The 15,764-nt window shown below is 45.7% G+C and overlaps 3 protein-coding genes across 8 annotated transcripts; 1 reads left to right on the top strand and 2 right to left on the bottom strand.

Annotated features, from left to right (window-relative positions):
* Positions 1 to 1,945: 1,945 nt before the first annotated feature.
* Positions 1,946 to 5,218, top strand: msraa (methionine sulfoxide reductase Aa). 3 transcript variants are annotated; one of them, XM_061270134.1, is made up of 7 exons: positions 1,946 to 2,009; positions 2,269 to 2,354; positions 3,443 to 3,511; positions 3,637 to 3,756; positions 3,822 to 3,926; positions 4,069 to 4,175; positions 4,755 to 5,218. In XM_061270134.1, the coding sequence occupies exons 2-7, from the start codon at positions 2,273 to 2,275 to the stop codon at positions 4,923 to 4,925; spliced, it is 654 nt and encodes a 217-aa protein (XP_061126118.1). In that variant the 5' UTR covers positions 1,946 to 2,009; positions 2,269 to 2,272; the 3' UTR covers positions 4,926 to 5,218. The 3 variants fall into 3 exon arrangements, with proteins under 3 accessions (XP_061126118.1, XP_061126119.1, XP_061126117.1); XM_061270135.1 differs by lacking the exon at positions 1,946 to 2,009 and adding an exon at positions 2,088 to 2,143; XM_061270133.1 differs by lacking the exon at positions 1,946 to 2,009 and having other exon boundaries at positions 2,150 to 2,354.
* LOC133146401 (12-(S)-hydroxy-5,8,10,14-eicosatetraenoic acid receptor-like) lies at positions 4,974 to 7,120 on the bottom strand. 4 transcript variants are annotated; one of them, XR_009711368.1, is made up of 6 exons: positions 6,736 to 7,118; positions 6,304 to 6,556; positions 6,065 to 6,217; positions 5,606 to 5,981; positions 5,220 to 5,307; positions 4,974 to 5,121 (listed from the first exon to the last, which is right to left on the bottom strand). XR_009711368.1 is itself a non-coding variant. In XM_061270131.1 (5 exons), exons 1-5 carry the CDS (start codon positions 6,885 to 6,887, stop codon positions 5,270 to 5,272), a joined length of 972 nt encoding a protein of 323 aa, XP_061126115.1. In that variant the 5' UTR covers positions 6,888 to 7,120; the 3' UTR covers positions 4,974 to 5,269. The 4 variants fall into 4 exon arrangements, 2 of the variants coding, with proteins under 2 accessions (XP_061126115.1, XP_061126114.1); XR_009711367.1 differs by having other exon boundaries at positions 5,220 to 5,981; positions 6,736 to 7,115; XM_061270131.1 differs by having other exon boundaries at positions 4,974 to 5,307; positions 6,736 to 7,120.
* A 4,102-nt stretch (positions 7,121 to 11,222) lies between these two features.
* Positions 11,223 to 14,514, bottom strand: LOC133146402 (12-(S)-hydroxy-5,8,10,14-eicosatetraenoic acid receptor-like). The gene is made up of 3 exons (XM_061270132.1): positions 13,694 to 14,514; positions 12,809 to 13,370; positions 11,223 to 11,969 (listed from the first exon to the last, which is right to left on the bottom strand). Exons 2-3 carry the CDS (start codon positions 13,343 to 13,345, stop codon positions 11,508 to 11,510), a joined length of 999 nt encoding a protein of 332 aa, XP_061126116.1. The 5' UTR covers positions 13,346 to 13,370; positions 13,694 to 14,514; the 3' UTR covers positions 11,223 to 11,507.
* Between the last annotated feature and the right edge of the window lie 1,250 nt (positions 14,515 to 15,764).

Raw genomic sequence — 15,764 nt, forward strand, 5'->3', positions numbered from 1 at the left:
ACCTCCTTCACCTTCACTTGTGACCTTGTGGCTGCCACACCAAGTGAGTGTTTGCACAAAGCACACACACACACAAGTCAATCGTTGAACAATTACACTAAGATCATGTTTATGCATTTTCATTTCAGTCTCAAAATCTTGTCTTTACACGCCAATGGCAAGCGAGTCGCAAGAGACCCGAGGGTGTAAATTAGAATTTCTCGACACCAGGGTTTCGCATTTAATTCACCGTGGTACTCAAATGGTGCAGGTTTTTGCGCACAGGCGGCAGGTAAAAGCAGAGGAATGACGTTTAGGCAGCACTCTGGCCCATTAAAACCTCCAGCCTCCATTATCTAGTAGCCATAATGCACCTTCTTATAGAGTGCTGCATTAATGGCTCAGCTGCAGGGGTGGTGATGGGAGGGAGGAGGGTTGGTGGAAACGATGATGCTGATGCTGGGACTTGACATCATCACCCATATCAGAACCCCCCCCCCCCCCACACACACACCACCCAAAAAAAAAAGATCAAACAAAAAACGGACGTCCTGCAGCATTTTGGTGTGAAAATGGAACTGCAGTATCACATGCTAATGACCTAGATAGCGAGCAGCAAGGGAGGGTGGGAGGTGGGTGGGGGCTCGCTTGCCTTTTGTGGGGGTTGTGCGTAAACCTGACGCTCAGAGAAATTGCAACGGAATCACAAATTGTGTGGATTTAAATGATGTTAGATGACATTTACAGTGTGTTAAATGTGATTCAATTGGAAGCATTTATTTTAGACGCGGGCGTATGCGCAGTCTCGTACAACTTGCGCATGCACAGCACAACTGCACGTTGCGTCCTTTTTTTTCTGCGGCTTCGGCGCAGCACTGAAATTTAGGTTTAAAAGGGCCAAATTTATACATGGACGATAAAACGAAATCAAAACATTAAGTACAGTTCAAACAATACCTGTCAGGGAAAATGGCGCAGTTTCCCCCTCCCCTCGATTTGTTTCTTTTTTTTTTTCTTTTTTTTTTTTTTACCGCATGGAAGCGATGGAAGAAGGCCGATGCGGACGAGTCTGCACGTGTCCCATCGATCGAGCGCTCTAGAGCGGCTTAGCGAGCGCGCTTCACCCGGTCGGAGCCCTACGCCGGAGGTCCGCACAGAGGTGGTGGTGGTGGTGGGTGGGGGTGGCGGGTCTGAGGATGCTGCGGAGACTGCATAAGGAGCAGGGATGCGGACGTCGGACCTACATCATTTTGTTGTTGTCGTCGTTGTTCTTGCATCCCCAACTGAGTCCAGGTCAGCTCCCGGGGCATTCCAACGAGAATAGTGGATCCGAAAATGTTTTGGGAGCGCATGAGGCTGCAGCAGGATAAGGATGAGGATGAAGGATGACGATGAGGAGCTGGGCGCAGTCAGATGGAGAGAGGATGGGGAGGGGTGGTCCTCTGTTACATCCTCAGCCTCCAGCTCTGCACCCCCCGCCCACCCTCTTGCGTCCTCTTCTGTGTACCAGCTCAATGAAAGGCCAATCTATTTTATGCTTTTTAATCTATCACGAACAAATCACATATGAGCTAAATAGACATTGAAACACACATCGCAAAATATGACAAAGTTAATGTTCTCTGGGCTTTCAAGGCTATTGAAAAGATGCTGTGTATTGGTTTTGTCATTTGTCGTTAAATGGAGGCCTTCACTCCAATTTGGTTTCATTGCGCAGCACATTTCTCCTCCCCACCGTCGTTTTGGTCATTCTAATGTGAACTTAAAAGGAGTGGTCCACATGGTCGTTTTGCATCTCCTGCTTGCAGACTGACTGATGGGGACTGGACCGCGCCACTGTAGCTACACACTCCATAAATATTATCATTAAGAGACACCTCAAAGTGACATCAACACATTTTTTTATGGTGGCATGGTGCAGCCGGAATATTCCGGTCGATAAATTATTTAAATAATAGGTAAGTGTAAAACTAAGGTAAACAGTGCAATGATGTGTGTATGATGTCATTTTGATGCGGCAAAAGCAGCACGTAAGTCGATAATTGTCTCTGAGAATGCATTTAATATTTATTAGTCTACTACGAGTACGACTTCCTGTGCTTGTTGTCATGAGTGTTGGTTGACAAAGTTAAGTAACGTGTGCAGTTACACAAACATGACTTGGGTAAGCAGGTGGAAGTTACGTGAATAAGCTAACCGAGATAGTGTTAAACCGGTCTTGTCTTGTTCGATGATCTCCTCCTCCAACGCCTCCAGACTAAGTCTTTTTTGGCGACATTTTGTCAACAGTCGGATGGGAGACATGACCTCCAAGATTCACATGCCAAGCCCGGATAAAGCGCTACCCGGCCGGACTGAAGCCATCAAAGTAGCGGGTAAGTCTCCATTGGTTTAGCTTTAGCATGCTATCTCAGGAATGACGGCACGATTTTATCGCGACTACACTAGATAACAATAATTTGTTCATGTGGATATGATTGGTGGACACGTTAATGGCTCAATGATGGTCGGAATCAACTCTTAATTGTGTGAAAATGAGTTAATGTTTGTTTCCATTTCAACAGTTGTGCGCATGCGTACACTTCCGCATAAACAATAAGTAGGAAACGGCAGTAAAAGAGGCTAAAATCCGAATGTGCATGATGATTGACTCGTTGCATACTTGATATGTAGTTAAACAAAATAAACTGCAAAAATGAGTCTACTTCATAGGGGTAGGCAATTGTAGACATGCATTGCATTGTTGTGATAACGTCACGTGACAATCAGGGCACGTTTCGGACCGTCCTAACATTCGTCCATCTGCTTACACAGGATATGTACTCTTTATTTTTAGTATTCGAGATGGCAGTGTGTGTCGGAAACAAGACTGCTGTCAGCTTTTATCTGGCAGCCGTTCCCGTTGGCACCACGGCGCTCCCCCTCTTCAGTACGAGTGGGGCTGCTGAGTGTTGGCGCACCATGAATAGCCGTTCACTGGCATAGCTGCCGGAACAGAAGAGCATCCAGTTATCTGCCTTTGCCTTTCACACAGAAACCATCCACGGCAGGATGTTGCTTCATTTGGATGTGCTTTCACACAGCAACACAGCATCCTGCCATGCCATCCAGGAAAAGGGGAGGTGGTTCGGTGGGGGTCAAACAGAAATAGAGCAGCACTTATATGTACCGTGTATAAAAATGTGTGTGTGTGCGTGCGTGTCATAAAGCATCTACCATTGTTGTTTTGATAAGGTTATTATGGTGCTGATGGACGCACATACAAACACACACGGTCGCTCATTGTAAATTAATAATGATGCTGATAATAATGATCATGATAATAGTAATGCACACATTAACATTTGTCACCATTTTATGTGATTGGTATTTTACTTATAAAAATATCAGTGAGGTCCTTTGGTAAATCGACTTTGACATTAGTCGACTCCAAAATAAATATTTGTTCCATGTTCTTCCTCAGCCAAACATGATGTGAACGGCAACACAACCACGCCACCGTTCCCAGAAGACACGCAGATGGTTGTTTTTGGTGAGTAGGTGGTCCAACAATCTTCAGACCAGAAGTATGTGTTTTTCTGAATTGTGTATTTATATATATATGTGTATATTTATACTGTAGGTTTTTTATTCCTTCATTCCTGTGGTATCTCGCAGGGATGGGCTGCTTCTGGGGCGCAGAGAGGAAGTTTTGGAGTCAGAAAGGCGTTTATTCCACTCAGGTGGGCTATGCCGGGGGATACACGCCTAACCCCACCTACAACGAAGTGTGCTCAGGTACACACAAACACATTTATTTTTCAATATTACATAACATAAATGTAACATAATCTGGTGTTAAGGGATGACAGGCCACACCGAGGTGGTCCGAGTGGTCTTTTATCCAAACCAGATTCCCTTCTCCAATCTGCTCAAGGTCTTCTGGGAAAGCCATAACCCAACGCAAGGTCAGTATGGATGCTCAACGCTGCACATTTTTTCTCAGAATATTTTAAAAAGTGCTACGTTAACTGTCTAAATTTTTTGCTCGGGTATTGGTGGATGTCATGTGAAACAGTACAGTGAAATTCTTCTTTTTTTTTTGGTAAGGTATGCGTCAGGGCAACGACGTGGGTACGCCGTACCGATCGGCAATCTACACTTGCTCCCAGCAGCAACTAGAGGAGGCACTTGGGTCCCGAGATCAATATCAGAAGGTAGGCACGACATCGTCCGTGGTTACTGATGAGCGTAGTGGTCACATCAGTGTGAGTTTTTTTTTTTTTGTCAACGTGATGCAATTTTGTCACCACTCGGTGGTCATGACTTGATGTCAACTTGATAGGAATTATGTGGTGAGCGTATCTATTTGCTTTCTTCTGTTTTCTCACCAGATTGTACATGGCCCCCACCTCAATCCCCCCACCCCCCCGCTCCCATCTGTGTGTGCGTGTGTGTGAGCAGTTGGCCCAAAGCAAAAACACGTACACACACACACATTTGCCGAACCATCTGGGTCCTAAATCTGTCCCCCGCTAAAGTCGCTTGAGTTGCAAAACTAACACAAGCACACACACGATGTTCCTAAAATCTTTATTTTCATTTATTTATTTGAAGTGTCATTTTGCTTGTGTGTGTGAGACATTCTACAGTTTTAGGTTTTACCTTGATGTCGTCTAATTGGACCGAAATTAAGAATGATTCCTTTTTCTAATAATGACAGCTGAGGTGATTGGACAGTTTTTAATTTTGCATCCCATAATAAAAATTGATTATCGCTGGGTTTGCTCGTGCAGGTTCTGACGGAAGAAGGTTTCGGAAGCATCACAACAGAGGTTGCGGAAGGAAAGCCATTTTACTATGCCGAGGATTACCACCAGCAATACCTTAGCAAGAACCCAGGCGGCTACTGCGGGCTGGGCGGGACTGGAGTCTCCTGTCCAATAGGAATCAAGGCAAAGGTCTAACCGTTAGACTCTAACGGCTAATCGTGGCCATGGATCATCACAATCCCAAAACATTAAATCAGGTTTTTATTTGGCATTTTATGGGAATTACTTTTGAATATGTTGTACTGTTAGTTTTGCTGGAGTTACTTCAGTCACTGTCTTGGAACTATGGCCAAGATCAGTCATTGGTGGAGAAGCTCAGTGTCACCATTCACTGCCGGCAGAGGGCAACAGAGAAGCGTCTTAATTCATCTCCAGTGCAGTGTTGCTTCACTTCTCTCATAAATGATTAAACACATTATTAATACTTACGTTTTCGACGGTGATTGTAATTTCAACATCTGTCATCAAGGTAACGATGATCAGTGGATGTCATGAATTATCGTGTTGCTGCTGAAAACTGCAAGAACATTACCATTACAATAATCTACGTGCGTGACCTAATTTGGGTCAAGCGTATTTCAAGGTTAAGTTCCTCATTTCATAACCTTTGTTCTTTTTTTTTTTTTCAATACAGTTTTTGCAATATGACCACATAAAATGCCATTTAACGTCTGGGCCTACATAATGATGGACTATCACTTCAGACAATAAAATAACACATCCAAATATCATTCATACTTGAAAGTTCTCAACCATTGGCAAAGAGAGGCCTGCAGAGGTAATCGTAGTAGTCATTGTTGTGGTTTTGGCCTTACACAGTCTCTTGTGGAGGAAAGCCGGACAGAAGGTGTTCAGGTAGGCGTGCTTAAACCCCGAGTGGCAGAAGCAGTAGACCAGCGGGTCCAGTAGGCAGTCGGTGTAGGACAGCACCATGAGCGAGTCGTTCACCTGAACCATCACACTCTCGGTTTCCTGCCATCCTTTCAGACGCACGAATAGCAATGCCGCTCGGGCGACGGCGCACGGCAGGAAGCAAACGGAGAAGATGACCATCACCGACATAACCACACACATGGCCCGCCTCAATTTGGCCTTTTCTCCCACCGTCTTCCTCCTGAGCCGATGGACAGTGCGCACCGTGCAGTAGAGCAAGATGATGAAAGGGATGAGGATTTGCGAGAAGAACACAACCTATGGCCGAGAACCACCGTGGTAAAACATGCCCGCTTCTGCGTGTACAATTGTGTTTTTTAAGAACGTGATGGGTTCAGTACCTCTCTGGAGGTGTCTGTGATGTCATGGTAGATGGTCTCCACGATTCGTCCGTGGCTGTTGCAGCACTCGAAGCTCTGGACCATGATCGGGATGGTGAGCGGCAATAGAAGCAGCCAGATCACCACCGAGATTTCCGGAGACTTCTTCAGGACCTTGAGAAATCCCCAGAAAAATGAAAGATTTTCTGCTATTATTAAAGTTGCTCAGGGAGCGATTTCCAACACAGCCTGAGGATTACCTTGACAAAGTTCCACCGTCCGAGGTGCACCACGTTGAAGTAACGGTCCAGGGTCAGGGTGACTAAGAAGGCGATGCTGGCCCCGCGGTTGAGGAAGAGCATGAAGAGCATGGTCCTGCACAGCCCATGATTGGTACTTCGCCTCTGGCCCAGGTGGTAGCTGTAGGACTTGCTGGGAAGGCAGGCCACCAGCAGAAAGTCGGCCACCACGATGTTGAACAGAAACACGCTCTTGTTCTTCCAGAACTTGAACCTCCATGAATCAGAAGGAATGATGTTTCAAGGCATGGTATTTGTTCATTGTGATGATTGAGATAACAGATTAATATGTTTATGTGAGGTAAGGCAGTTCAAAAATCTGTTTAAGGCATTTTCTACTTTTCATGGGAAAACAGGAATCATATGTCGACCAAATATGAGAGGTGGAGATACCTGAAGAGGAAGATGTAAAGGACCGAGAGGTTGAGAGGCAGACCGAGCGCAAACTGTCCCACAATGATCCCGGAGAGGATGTTGTACGTTGCAGCATTTGTCACGTTGCAGTGGTCCAACTTGTTGTCCACGGCCGACGAGTTGGTTCCCATCCTCCTGCTCTGTCTCTGCTTCTCTTCGTCCAGGAGAGTGGCGTCGAGTTTGAGTCACATTCCGAGGAAGCACTCTGTTAGTGAACGCCGGGCTCAAAGGTGCTGACTGCTGGTAGACAGATGAGTGGCGGTATAAGAGCCAGCCCCCCCTTCACACACACACACGCAAACAGACCAAGTGAGAGAAGGAGCTTCATACTTGGAGGTGTGGTTTCAAGTCAGGCCTCCCCGTATCTTCTAGCTTGGGCTCCCATTTTTTCCACGCATCCAAACTGAATGATTACATCACAAGTCGACGGTGTTTCCCGAGCTCTTTGCTGGAAAATCCTGTGAAATTCCTCAGGTGGTCGTGACAGGCAGTCACTCATGTCTGCTCATGTCCCGCATTGCGGAAGACCCCCTAACATGGCCACGGCCATCCGGATCTTTGTTTGATGATGCATTGATTAAAATGTATCTGTGTTTATCTGTCTGACTTGGGATGACGCATTTATTAGTTGTAGTGGATTACACTACAAAATATTTGAAAACAAGTACTTGTAGTGGATGAGGCCCACGATAAAAGATAGTGTTTATTGGAGGCGAGGCATTTATTTGCTAAAGCGGATGTATTAGAAGCTTGTTTGGAGTGAAGCTCTTTAAACCATTCCCTTTCCTGACAAAGATGCCTCAAAACCTCACATGGCAATCATTTATTTGCTGGTTAATCGCATGGCTTCTCATGCAATCTGTGACGTTGCCATGGCGATAACAAAAAGAGTTTGAAGATGGCGCAGAAGTTCACGGGAGGAGGAAGTTGTTTGTCTCGTAGCTTCCTCACACGTACGTGCCTCTTACCGACCGCACATCTTATTTCGCAATCTCATCTCTACCTTCTAGAATGCCCCGCTTCAAGATCGGTTAGCTATTCCATCGGCTCCGACATGAGCTAGCTGCTACTTTGTCGCTCAGCCAGATTCGCTACAACTTTACACCGCAATCAAAAAGCAGCATTCGGGGTTTCGATGAGTCTAAAACCGATGACTCAGTCCCGGGAAAAACCTTGTTCATCTTTCCTGCTCATTATCTTACTCATCAGTTATCAACTTTCAGTTTGCGCGCCGTGACACATCCCACCGCATCATCGCCAGCTTCTTTTCCATCAGACCAAAACTGTAGTTGTGTCCCGACACGTCCATCCACACATAATGTTATGACAACATAATGTAAAGTTAGAATGAATCAAAGTTAATCGAAGTGCGCCCACTGCCTGACCTCTATTTTTAGACGCACAGACACATGTGCCCACTTGCCCGCTGGATGACATCACAGGCCGTGTCACGTGACGACATCATCGAGGTGACCAGGTCGTAATTTCCTCTGATACCATCCATGGTAGGCAATATTTACCAATGTATAGTTTTGTTTAGGTAGGTATGCAATCATATATATATATATAGAGCTTGAGAAGGCCTGTAAAGTGAAGGCCTCGGTGGTGCCCGTGGTCATTGGGGCACTTGGGGCAGTGACCCCCAAACTGGAGGAGTGGCTACAGCAGATTCCAGGAACAACATCAGACATCTCAGTCCAGAAGAGTGCAGTGCTAGGAACAGTGGTGGTGGACATATATATATATATATATATATATATATGTGTGTCAGCTAAATGGCAAGAACAAGATCCGAGCAATAAACAGCTACGCCCTGCCAGTCATCAGATACCCTGCAGGAATAATACCGTTTTTTTCCGTGTATAGTGCGCAAAATTTTACTAATTTATTGTCCTAAAATCTGGGGTGCGCATTATACATGGGTACAAAAAAAAAAAAAAAAAAATTTTTTTTTTTTAATTTTTTTTTTTTTTTTTTTAAGTCCCAATGATCGTCACACACGCAGGGAGGCAATGGGTCCCATTTTTATAGTCTTTGGTATGGTCTTAACTAGGCTGGATGTAATTTTTTTTGTTGGCGTTGATTTCTCCGACTGCCCGTAAACGCACCACCGCGCTTCGTGCGCGCACGGGACAGCAAACGAGCAGGTGATCGAGCAAGCGTCTGATACGAGAGCATTGCGGTCGCATGGAGCGTGTTTGAAGTGAACAGCAGAGAAGAAAGGCAAAGTGTTGTGAAATAAAATGCACAGAACGGATGCGCAAGACACGTCAGCTATATAAAGAGCGAGAGTTGTTTTCTTCCTATTAGTTTCAATTCACAGTTTAATTAGCAGTTTCAATCAGCAAATAACAAAATGCGTATTACAGGTAATATTTTATTTCACAACACTTTGCCTTGTTCCTTTGGTCTCTGCTGTTCATCCTAAAACACAAAGGCGCTCTTTAAGCAATGCGACAGTGAGCGCCCGGCGCGCTGCGGTTGCGCGACCGCACCAAATTAAGCTCCCTGCGCAGTGCGCACTGAGGTCCACTTAAATTTTAGAAAGTACATCAGGACTTTAAAAATATCTTCTAAATTTCAGCGACGGCTCTGTCACACTAATCGACCAGCCCGGTGCAGTTGGGCGGTCGGCGGCACGCTACGGTTGAGCGTTCTCTCGCACGCTTTCTCTCTCGCTCTCTCTCGCTCTCGCACACACGCAAACCGGATATCATACGGAGGCCGCCATTACAGATGCGCAGAACGGATGAGCAAGACACGTCAGCTATATAAAGAGCGAGAGTTCAGTTCTCTACCTAAATCCGTATTACAGGTAATATTTTATTTCACAACACTTTGCCTTGTTCCTTTCTTCTCTGCTGTTCACTTCAAACACGCTCCATGCGCACGGAGCGCGGTGGTGCGTTTAAGGGCAGTCGGAGAAATCAACGCCAACAAAAAAAATTACATCCAGCCTAGGTAAGACCATACCAAAGACTATAAAAATGGGACCCATTGCCTCCCTGCGTGTGTGACGATCATTGGGACTTAAAAAAAAAAATAATAATAATAATAATTTTTTTTTTTTTAAAAATTCATAAAAATTGGGTGCGTATTATACATGGGTACAAGCTTTTTTCCAGCATCAGCATGCCATTTTTAGGGGTGCGTACTATACATGGGGGCGCACTATACACGGAAAAAAACGGTAAGCTGGCCAAAGGAAGAGACGCAAACCACAGATGTCAAGACACGGAAGCTCCTAACCATGCACGGAGGGTTCCACCCTAAGTCCAGCACCCTGAGACTGTACACTAGCCGTAAAGAAGGAGGCCGAGGACTACTGAGTGTGAGAGCCACTGTTCGGGATGAAACTGCCAAGATCCATGAGCACATCAAGGAGAAGGCCCGAACGGATGACGTGCTCAGTGAATGTCTCAGACAATGGCAAACAGAGGAAGAGTGGCTAGAGACACCATCATGGGAGGACAAACCCCTACATGGGATGTACCATCGGCAGATAAGTGAAGTGGCTGACATCAAGAAATCCTACCAATGGCTGGAAAAAGCTGGACTGAAGGACAGCACAGAGGCACTCATCATGGCTGCACAGGAACAGGCTCTGAACACCAGAGCAATAGAGGCCAAGATCTACCACACCAGACAAGACCCAAGGTGTAGGCTGTGCAAAGAGGCCCCTGAGACAGTCCAGCACATAACAGCAGGGTGTAAGATGCTAGCAGGGAAAGCATACATGGAACGTCATAACCAAGTGGCTGGCATAGTGTACAGGAACATCTGTGCAGAGTATGGACTGGAAGCCCCAAGTTCAAAGTGGGAAGCACCCCTAAGGTGGCAGAGAACGGGCGAGCCAAGATCCTGTGGGACTTCCAGATCCAGACTGACAAGATGGTGATGGCGAACCAACCGGACATTGTGGTGGTGGACAAACAGCAGAAGAAGGCCGTTGTAGTGGATGTAGCAATACCAAGCGATGGCAACATCAGGAAAAAAGAACTTGAGAAGCTAGAGAAATACCAGGGCCTCAAAGAAGAGCTTGCCAAAATACTGCGCAGAACCCTCAAGCTCCCAGGCCTCTGGTAGAGGACCCGAGCTTGGAGTGGGAGACCACCCGCGGAGGGTGAGAGGGGAATTTTTTATATATATATATCTATATAATATTTTATGTTATATAAATGTATTTAAAATGCACTTTCACACTGGAACTTTTGTAGGGCATTAACAGTTTATGATTGGACATTCCTTTTGGAATGAAACCTGACCTCCATTTAGCCTTTAAGGAAATCAGGATTGACAAAGTGACATGAATAATAGTCATCTTCCCGTTATGACCTTCAGTTGTTGTGCAACGCACAGTGTGAAGTCATATGGGATTGTTGATTATTTCGTCACGCTTGTCACATTTCGGATGGACGCTTCATTAGGTACACTATCCATTGCCATGTAGAAAAAAAGGCTTTAAATTAAAAATATGTCATCTTTATTTATTTACAAATAATGACCTTGACAAATTACATGCTAGTAGAAGACCTTTTGATAAACAAAATCTCATTTTCAATATCATATTCAAGATAATCTTGTTAACTTGTTACCAAAGAAGATATTTTCAGTCAGTAATTGGTTTTGAAAACCAAGACAAATGTGTCCGCTTTAAATCCAGAACGTCAGACCTCTCCTCCGCCGTAAAATAACAGAATCAGGTATGGTCCCAGTTTACCAATGAAGTCCACGTTGTGGCGGCTCGGCTCTCAGATGACGTTGTTGCGTTTTGGGTTTGACGTGTTCCCCGTGGAGCTGTCCATCGGCAAAGAATCTTCCTTCAGCAAGAAGGGGAAATAATTGGACAAGTAGAGCGCCTTGAACTTGGTGCTGCAGAAGCAGTAGACCAGCGGGTCCAGCAGACAATCCAAGTAGGACAGAACCATGAGGCCGTCAAAAACCACCGTCGCCTTGTCCTGGGCTGACTCCCCCCACTCCTGCACACGGGCCACCAGCAGCACCATCCGCGCGATGGTGCACGGCAGGAAGCAGATCGAGAAGACCACCATGACTGAGGTGACGAGGAAAACAGCTCTCTTCAGTTTGGTCTTGTTGCCCACCGTCTTCTTGCGCAAGCGGTTGACGATGTGCACGGTGCAGTAGACCAGGATGATGAAGGGGATGAGGATTTGCGTGAAGAAGACCGCTTCTCTTAAACTGTCCACCACATCCTGAGGCACACAAAGATGAACGTGAGAGCCCCGCATAGGAACGATGCAACTTCAAACGGAATGGCAATTTAATTGACTCATATCGGCCACTTTTCAGTCATTTTTATTCAATGCCAGGCAACTACAACAGAAAACAATTCTTGAGCTCATCTTGTGTTTTATGTTGAATAACTCCCAGAAGAACATCTCATGTTAATTGTTCACCCATTTGTATTTTGTTAGTGACCCTTGCATAGCGCGCGTATGTGTCGGCAGCAATGCTAAGCTAGCGCCACAGACAGTTTTTTTTTTTGTTTCTCTCCTCAAGCTGACCTTTATCACGCATGGTTTAATTCACAGAGGTGAGGATCTCCACTATTAAGTCTTCAAATAACTTTTGGACTAACAGACGTCTTTTGTAAACACTGAAATCAATTTCAGTCTTCCTAATGTACTTTTACATAAACATCAAGAACAGTTTAGAGTCATCACTGTGAATATAAAAGATTGTTTTACCTGCTGAGTTCAAGCCAACGTACATTTAGTTTGTAAACACAAAGTAATTTGGAGCGATCATCAGCGCATGTTTTTGGAATGCGGCAGGAAGCCGAAGTAGCAGCCGAGATCCCATGTAAACTTTCTTCCCATGAGGCCACATTACTAACGACGAAGCAAGATGTTTTATTAATAGACTGGCAGGACACGTCGAGCCTGGAGCCAGTGACATAGCGCAGCCTTCTCCAGCTTCTTTGAGCTTTCTTTATCTTTCATGTACCTGCTTTCTGAAGATACAAGTGACCCCACTGAATGTTAAAAAAAAAATTCTCAATATCATAAATTCCCTCCACGGCTCACCGTACCTTGATCAGAGTGTCATCCTGGTCACTCCTGTGGCTGTTGCAGCAGTCAAAGTTCTTCAGCATGGTCGGAATGGTGAGGGGCAGAAGCAGCAGCCAGATGAAGATGGAGATGTGCGGCGATTTCTTGAGAGCTTTAAGCAGATTCTTGCGGCCTGGGTGGACTACGTTGAAGTAGCGGTCGATGGACGTGACGGTGAGGAACGCAATGCTGGCTCCCCGGTTGAGGAAGAGCATGAAGAGCATGGCTTTGCAGACGGCGTCGTTGCTGTTCCGCCGCTCCCCCTGGATGAAGTTGTATGCCTTGATGGGGAGGCTGAAGAGGAGCAGCATGTCGGCCAGCACCAGGTTGAACAGGAAGACGTTGTTGCTGTTGGACTTCCAGAACTTCAACTTGAAGATGAAGAGGTGCAGGACGGACATGTTGAGAGGCAAGGCCAGGATGACGATTATAATCATGATGGCGGCGTAGAACTTGTAGAGCCCCTTGTGGGTGGCCTCGCAATCTTCGATCAGCTGGTATATGGAGCCGTTTGCCATGTCGGGAGCCGGGGAGGAATCTTCTCTGGAATCAGAATCAGAATAATCTTTATTGGTCAAGTCTGTTGAAATGCAAACATTGACTCCAAGTGCTGCGCCGTTGTGGGAGTGGTTACAGCCGACTTCTATGCCTTGAAGAGGGAACTTGAAGACGGCACCCCTACTCCTGATCTTTAATGTGCCCCCCCTTAGCTGTACCGCCCGGTGGGATGATATGAAAAATGTACTACAATGATTCAGAAGATTCTATGGCTGCTGGTCAGGGACCGAATAATTCCAACTTCTCTTAATAGCGCAGAGAAACAAGCAGTTGTGATATCTTGCTGTGAATTATTGCATGGCACCTACCTGTGGAAAAGTGCTGGAAAAGGCCTGCCCCGATTATTTTCTCGCAACTTGCAAGTCCTCAAGAGTGCGTAGTGCCGTACCGACAATAGCTAATTTTCATAGGCATGAAGTCAAAAAGAGAATCCTTGTTGTCAAACCCCAGAATCCTGTCCGACTGGTTCCTTCAGTGGAATGCACGCCAAAGTCCCAAGTTAGTTTTTGGCTCGAGGGGTCCCAGATGGATGCGAGGTTCCTGCTGGGTGCAGGGTCCTGGCTGTCCTGCTTGTTGTGCCTCTGTTCACGCCAGAGAGCTCCAGCTCTGGAAGTGATTCACAGCGGGAGAGTGGCGCAACTGGTTTCTGCGCTCCAGTCAAGGCTCCTCCTTATAGCCCCAGGAGGTGAGTCACCCAGGGCCCAGCCGGCCGGCCCCAACGTACAGCTCGACGTCAACATGGACATGCTTGACAGGCGCTCACAGACATCCTGCAATCTCTTGGCACCAAGTGTGAGAATTATCTGCAGAGCTATTCCGAGGCCCCCGCGTTGTTCAATCCCGCAAGCTTGCATGTAGCTGAGATATTTTTCCCAGCTTTGTGTCGAAACGAAAGACCATTTGGAGTTTTCGTCCCAAGTTTCACAGACATACTACTGCATGTTATTTTCCGGTGTGGCCTCCCTATGTACCCCCTTGGCGTCACTTACTGTGCTCTAGCAGCCACAGTGGGATTCACTTCAGATGCCTGGGAATCCACGGTGGACCTTGTAATTTATGTCATTGCCAATGTGGAAGGAGAAGATGCGAGGAATGTGGTGTTCCTCAGGGAAGAGGCGGAGGAGGTAGTGGAAAGGTTCCCGCATGCCTCCCGACTCGCTCGACAAGTCCAGACAGCTCGTTGCATGGCAAACTTTCTCCAGACAAGGAAGAGACACTGCAGGCTTGAGCCGGACTCTCAATTCCAGGCTTGGATGAAAAAGACCTTCAAACAAAATCAAATTCCTGTCTTTAAGTGCTTGACTCGTCCAGCCCGACTTGTTTCCCGTCTCCACTATATTAACACAATAATGTCCATTGTGCTTTTTTTTCCCCGTTCATATTTTTCTGTTTACTTTGGAGCTGACTTTTGAACCCCTTCTCCTTCTGACAATACTTTATTTGTCCACCACGTCTCTTGGTTAGAGGATCAAGGCGCGGTAGGATTGTTGTAAAACTCAACGACTTGCTCAACTGACAAACGACTATGAGGCACTTTTATGGACTATAAAGATAATGCTGACTTGTTTATTGTGTTTGCCAAAGTAAAGCGATTTTATTTCACTTTTTTTTTTACATTGTGAATTTCTCGAGAAGCAATTTCCTGGATGCAACCAGTTATGAAGGATTACAAATTTGCAGTTGAAAAATATTGCAAGATTAGGAACTTTTTCTTGTCCAAATATGAATAGCAAACGTCATTCGTTGTTATGACTCAACTGAGTCAGCGTTAAGGTCATCATTCGGACACATTGTGATTCAGCTCAACTGGTGACAAATGCTGTCAAGGTTCTGTTGGTTTAAAGTCATCAAATTGTTCACTTTTTTAATTGCCTGTAAAAAGTTGGGATTGAGGAAATATTTAGTGCTTTTGTAATCCATGCAAAACTGGTTTTGTCTCACAGTTGTTAGTTCTCTCTTAAATCTTTCATTCCTTTGCCTCACCCTCTTGTTTTGCCTTGAGACAAGTTTGATTGACATGCTGAGAATAAGGCCAACTCAAACGCATCTCAGACATTATGCACAAAGTCTGTCAGGCATTTAACTTGTAAATCACATGTCAAATGTCTCATATTCTGACCTTGATGTGGTGATGTGGACCACAACTTTGACCGCCTACGAGAAGGTCGGCAAAAAGTCCGAAGAGAACTCAGGATGTTGATTTCCTTTTCTTTTAGGGCAGTGGGACGGAAGGAAACCACAAACGACTGACACCATGGCACACTGATATCAGAAAGTGAAAGAAAAGGACAGAGAAGATTACGAGATTTACAGGTATGTAGAATATCTCCATCCATTCTTTTAACCGCTTATGCTCACTGATGTAGTGGCACTCCATAC

Source organism: Syngnathus typhle, linkage group LG22, assembly GCF_033458585.1.
Source record: "Syngnathus typhle isolate RoL2023-S1 ecotype Sweden linkage group LG22, RoL_Styp_1.0, whole genome shotgun sequence".
Lineage (NCBI taxonomy): Eukaryota > Metazoa > Chordata > Actinopteri > Syngnathiformes > Syngnathidae > Syngnathus > Syngnathus typhle.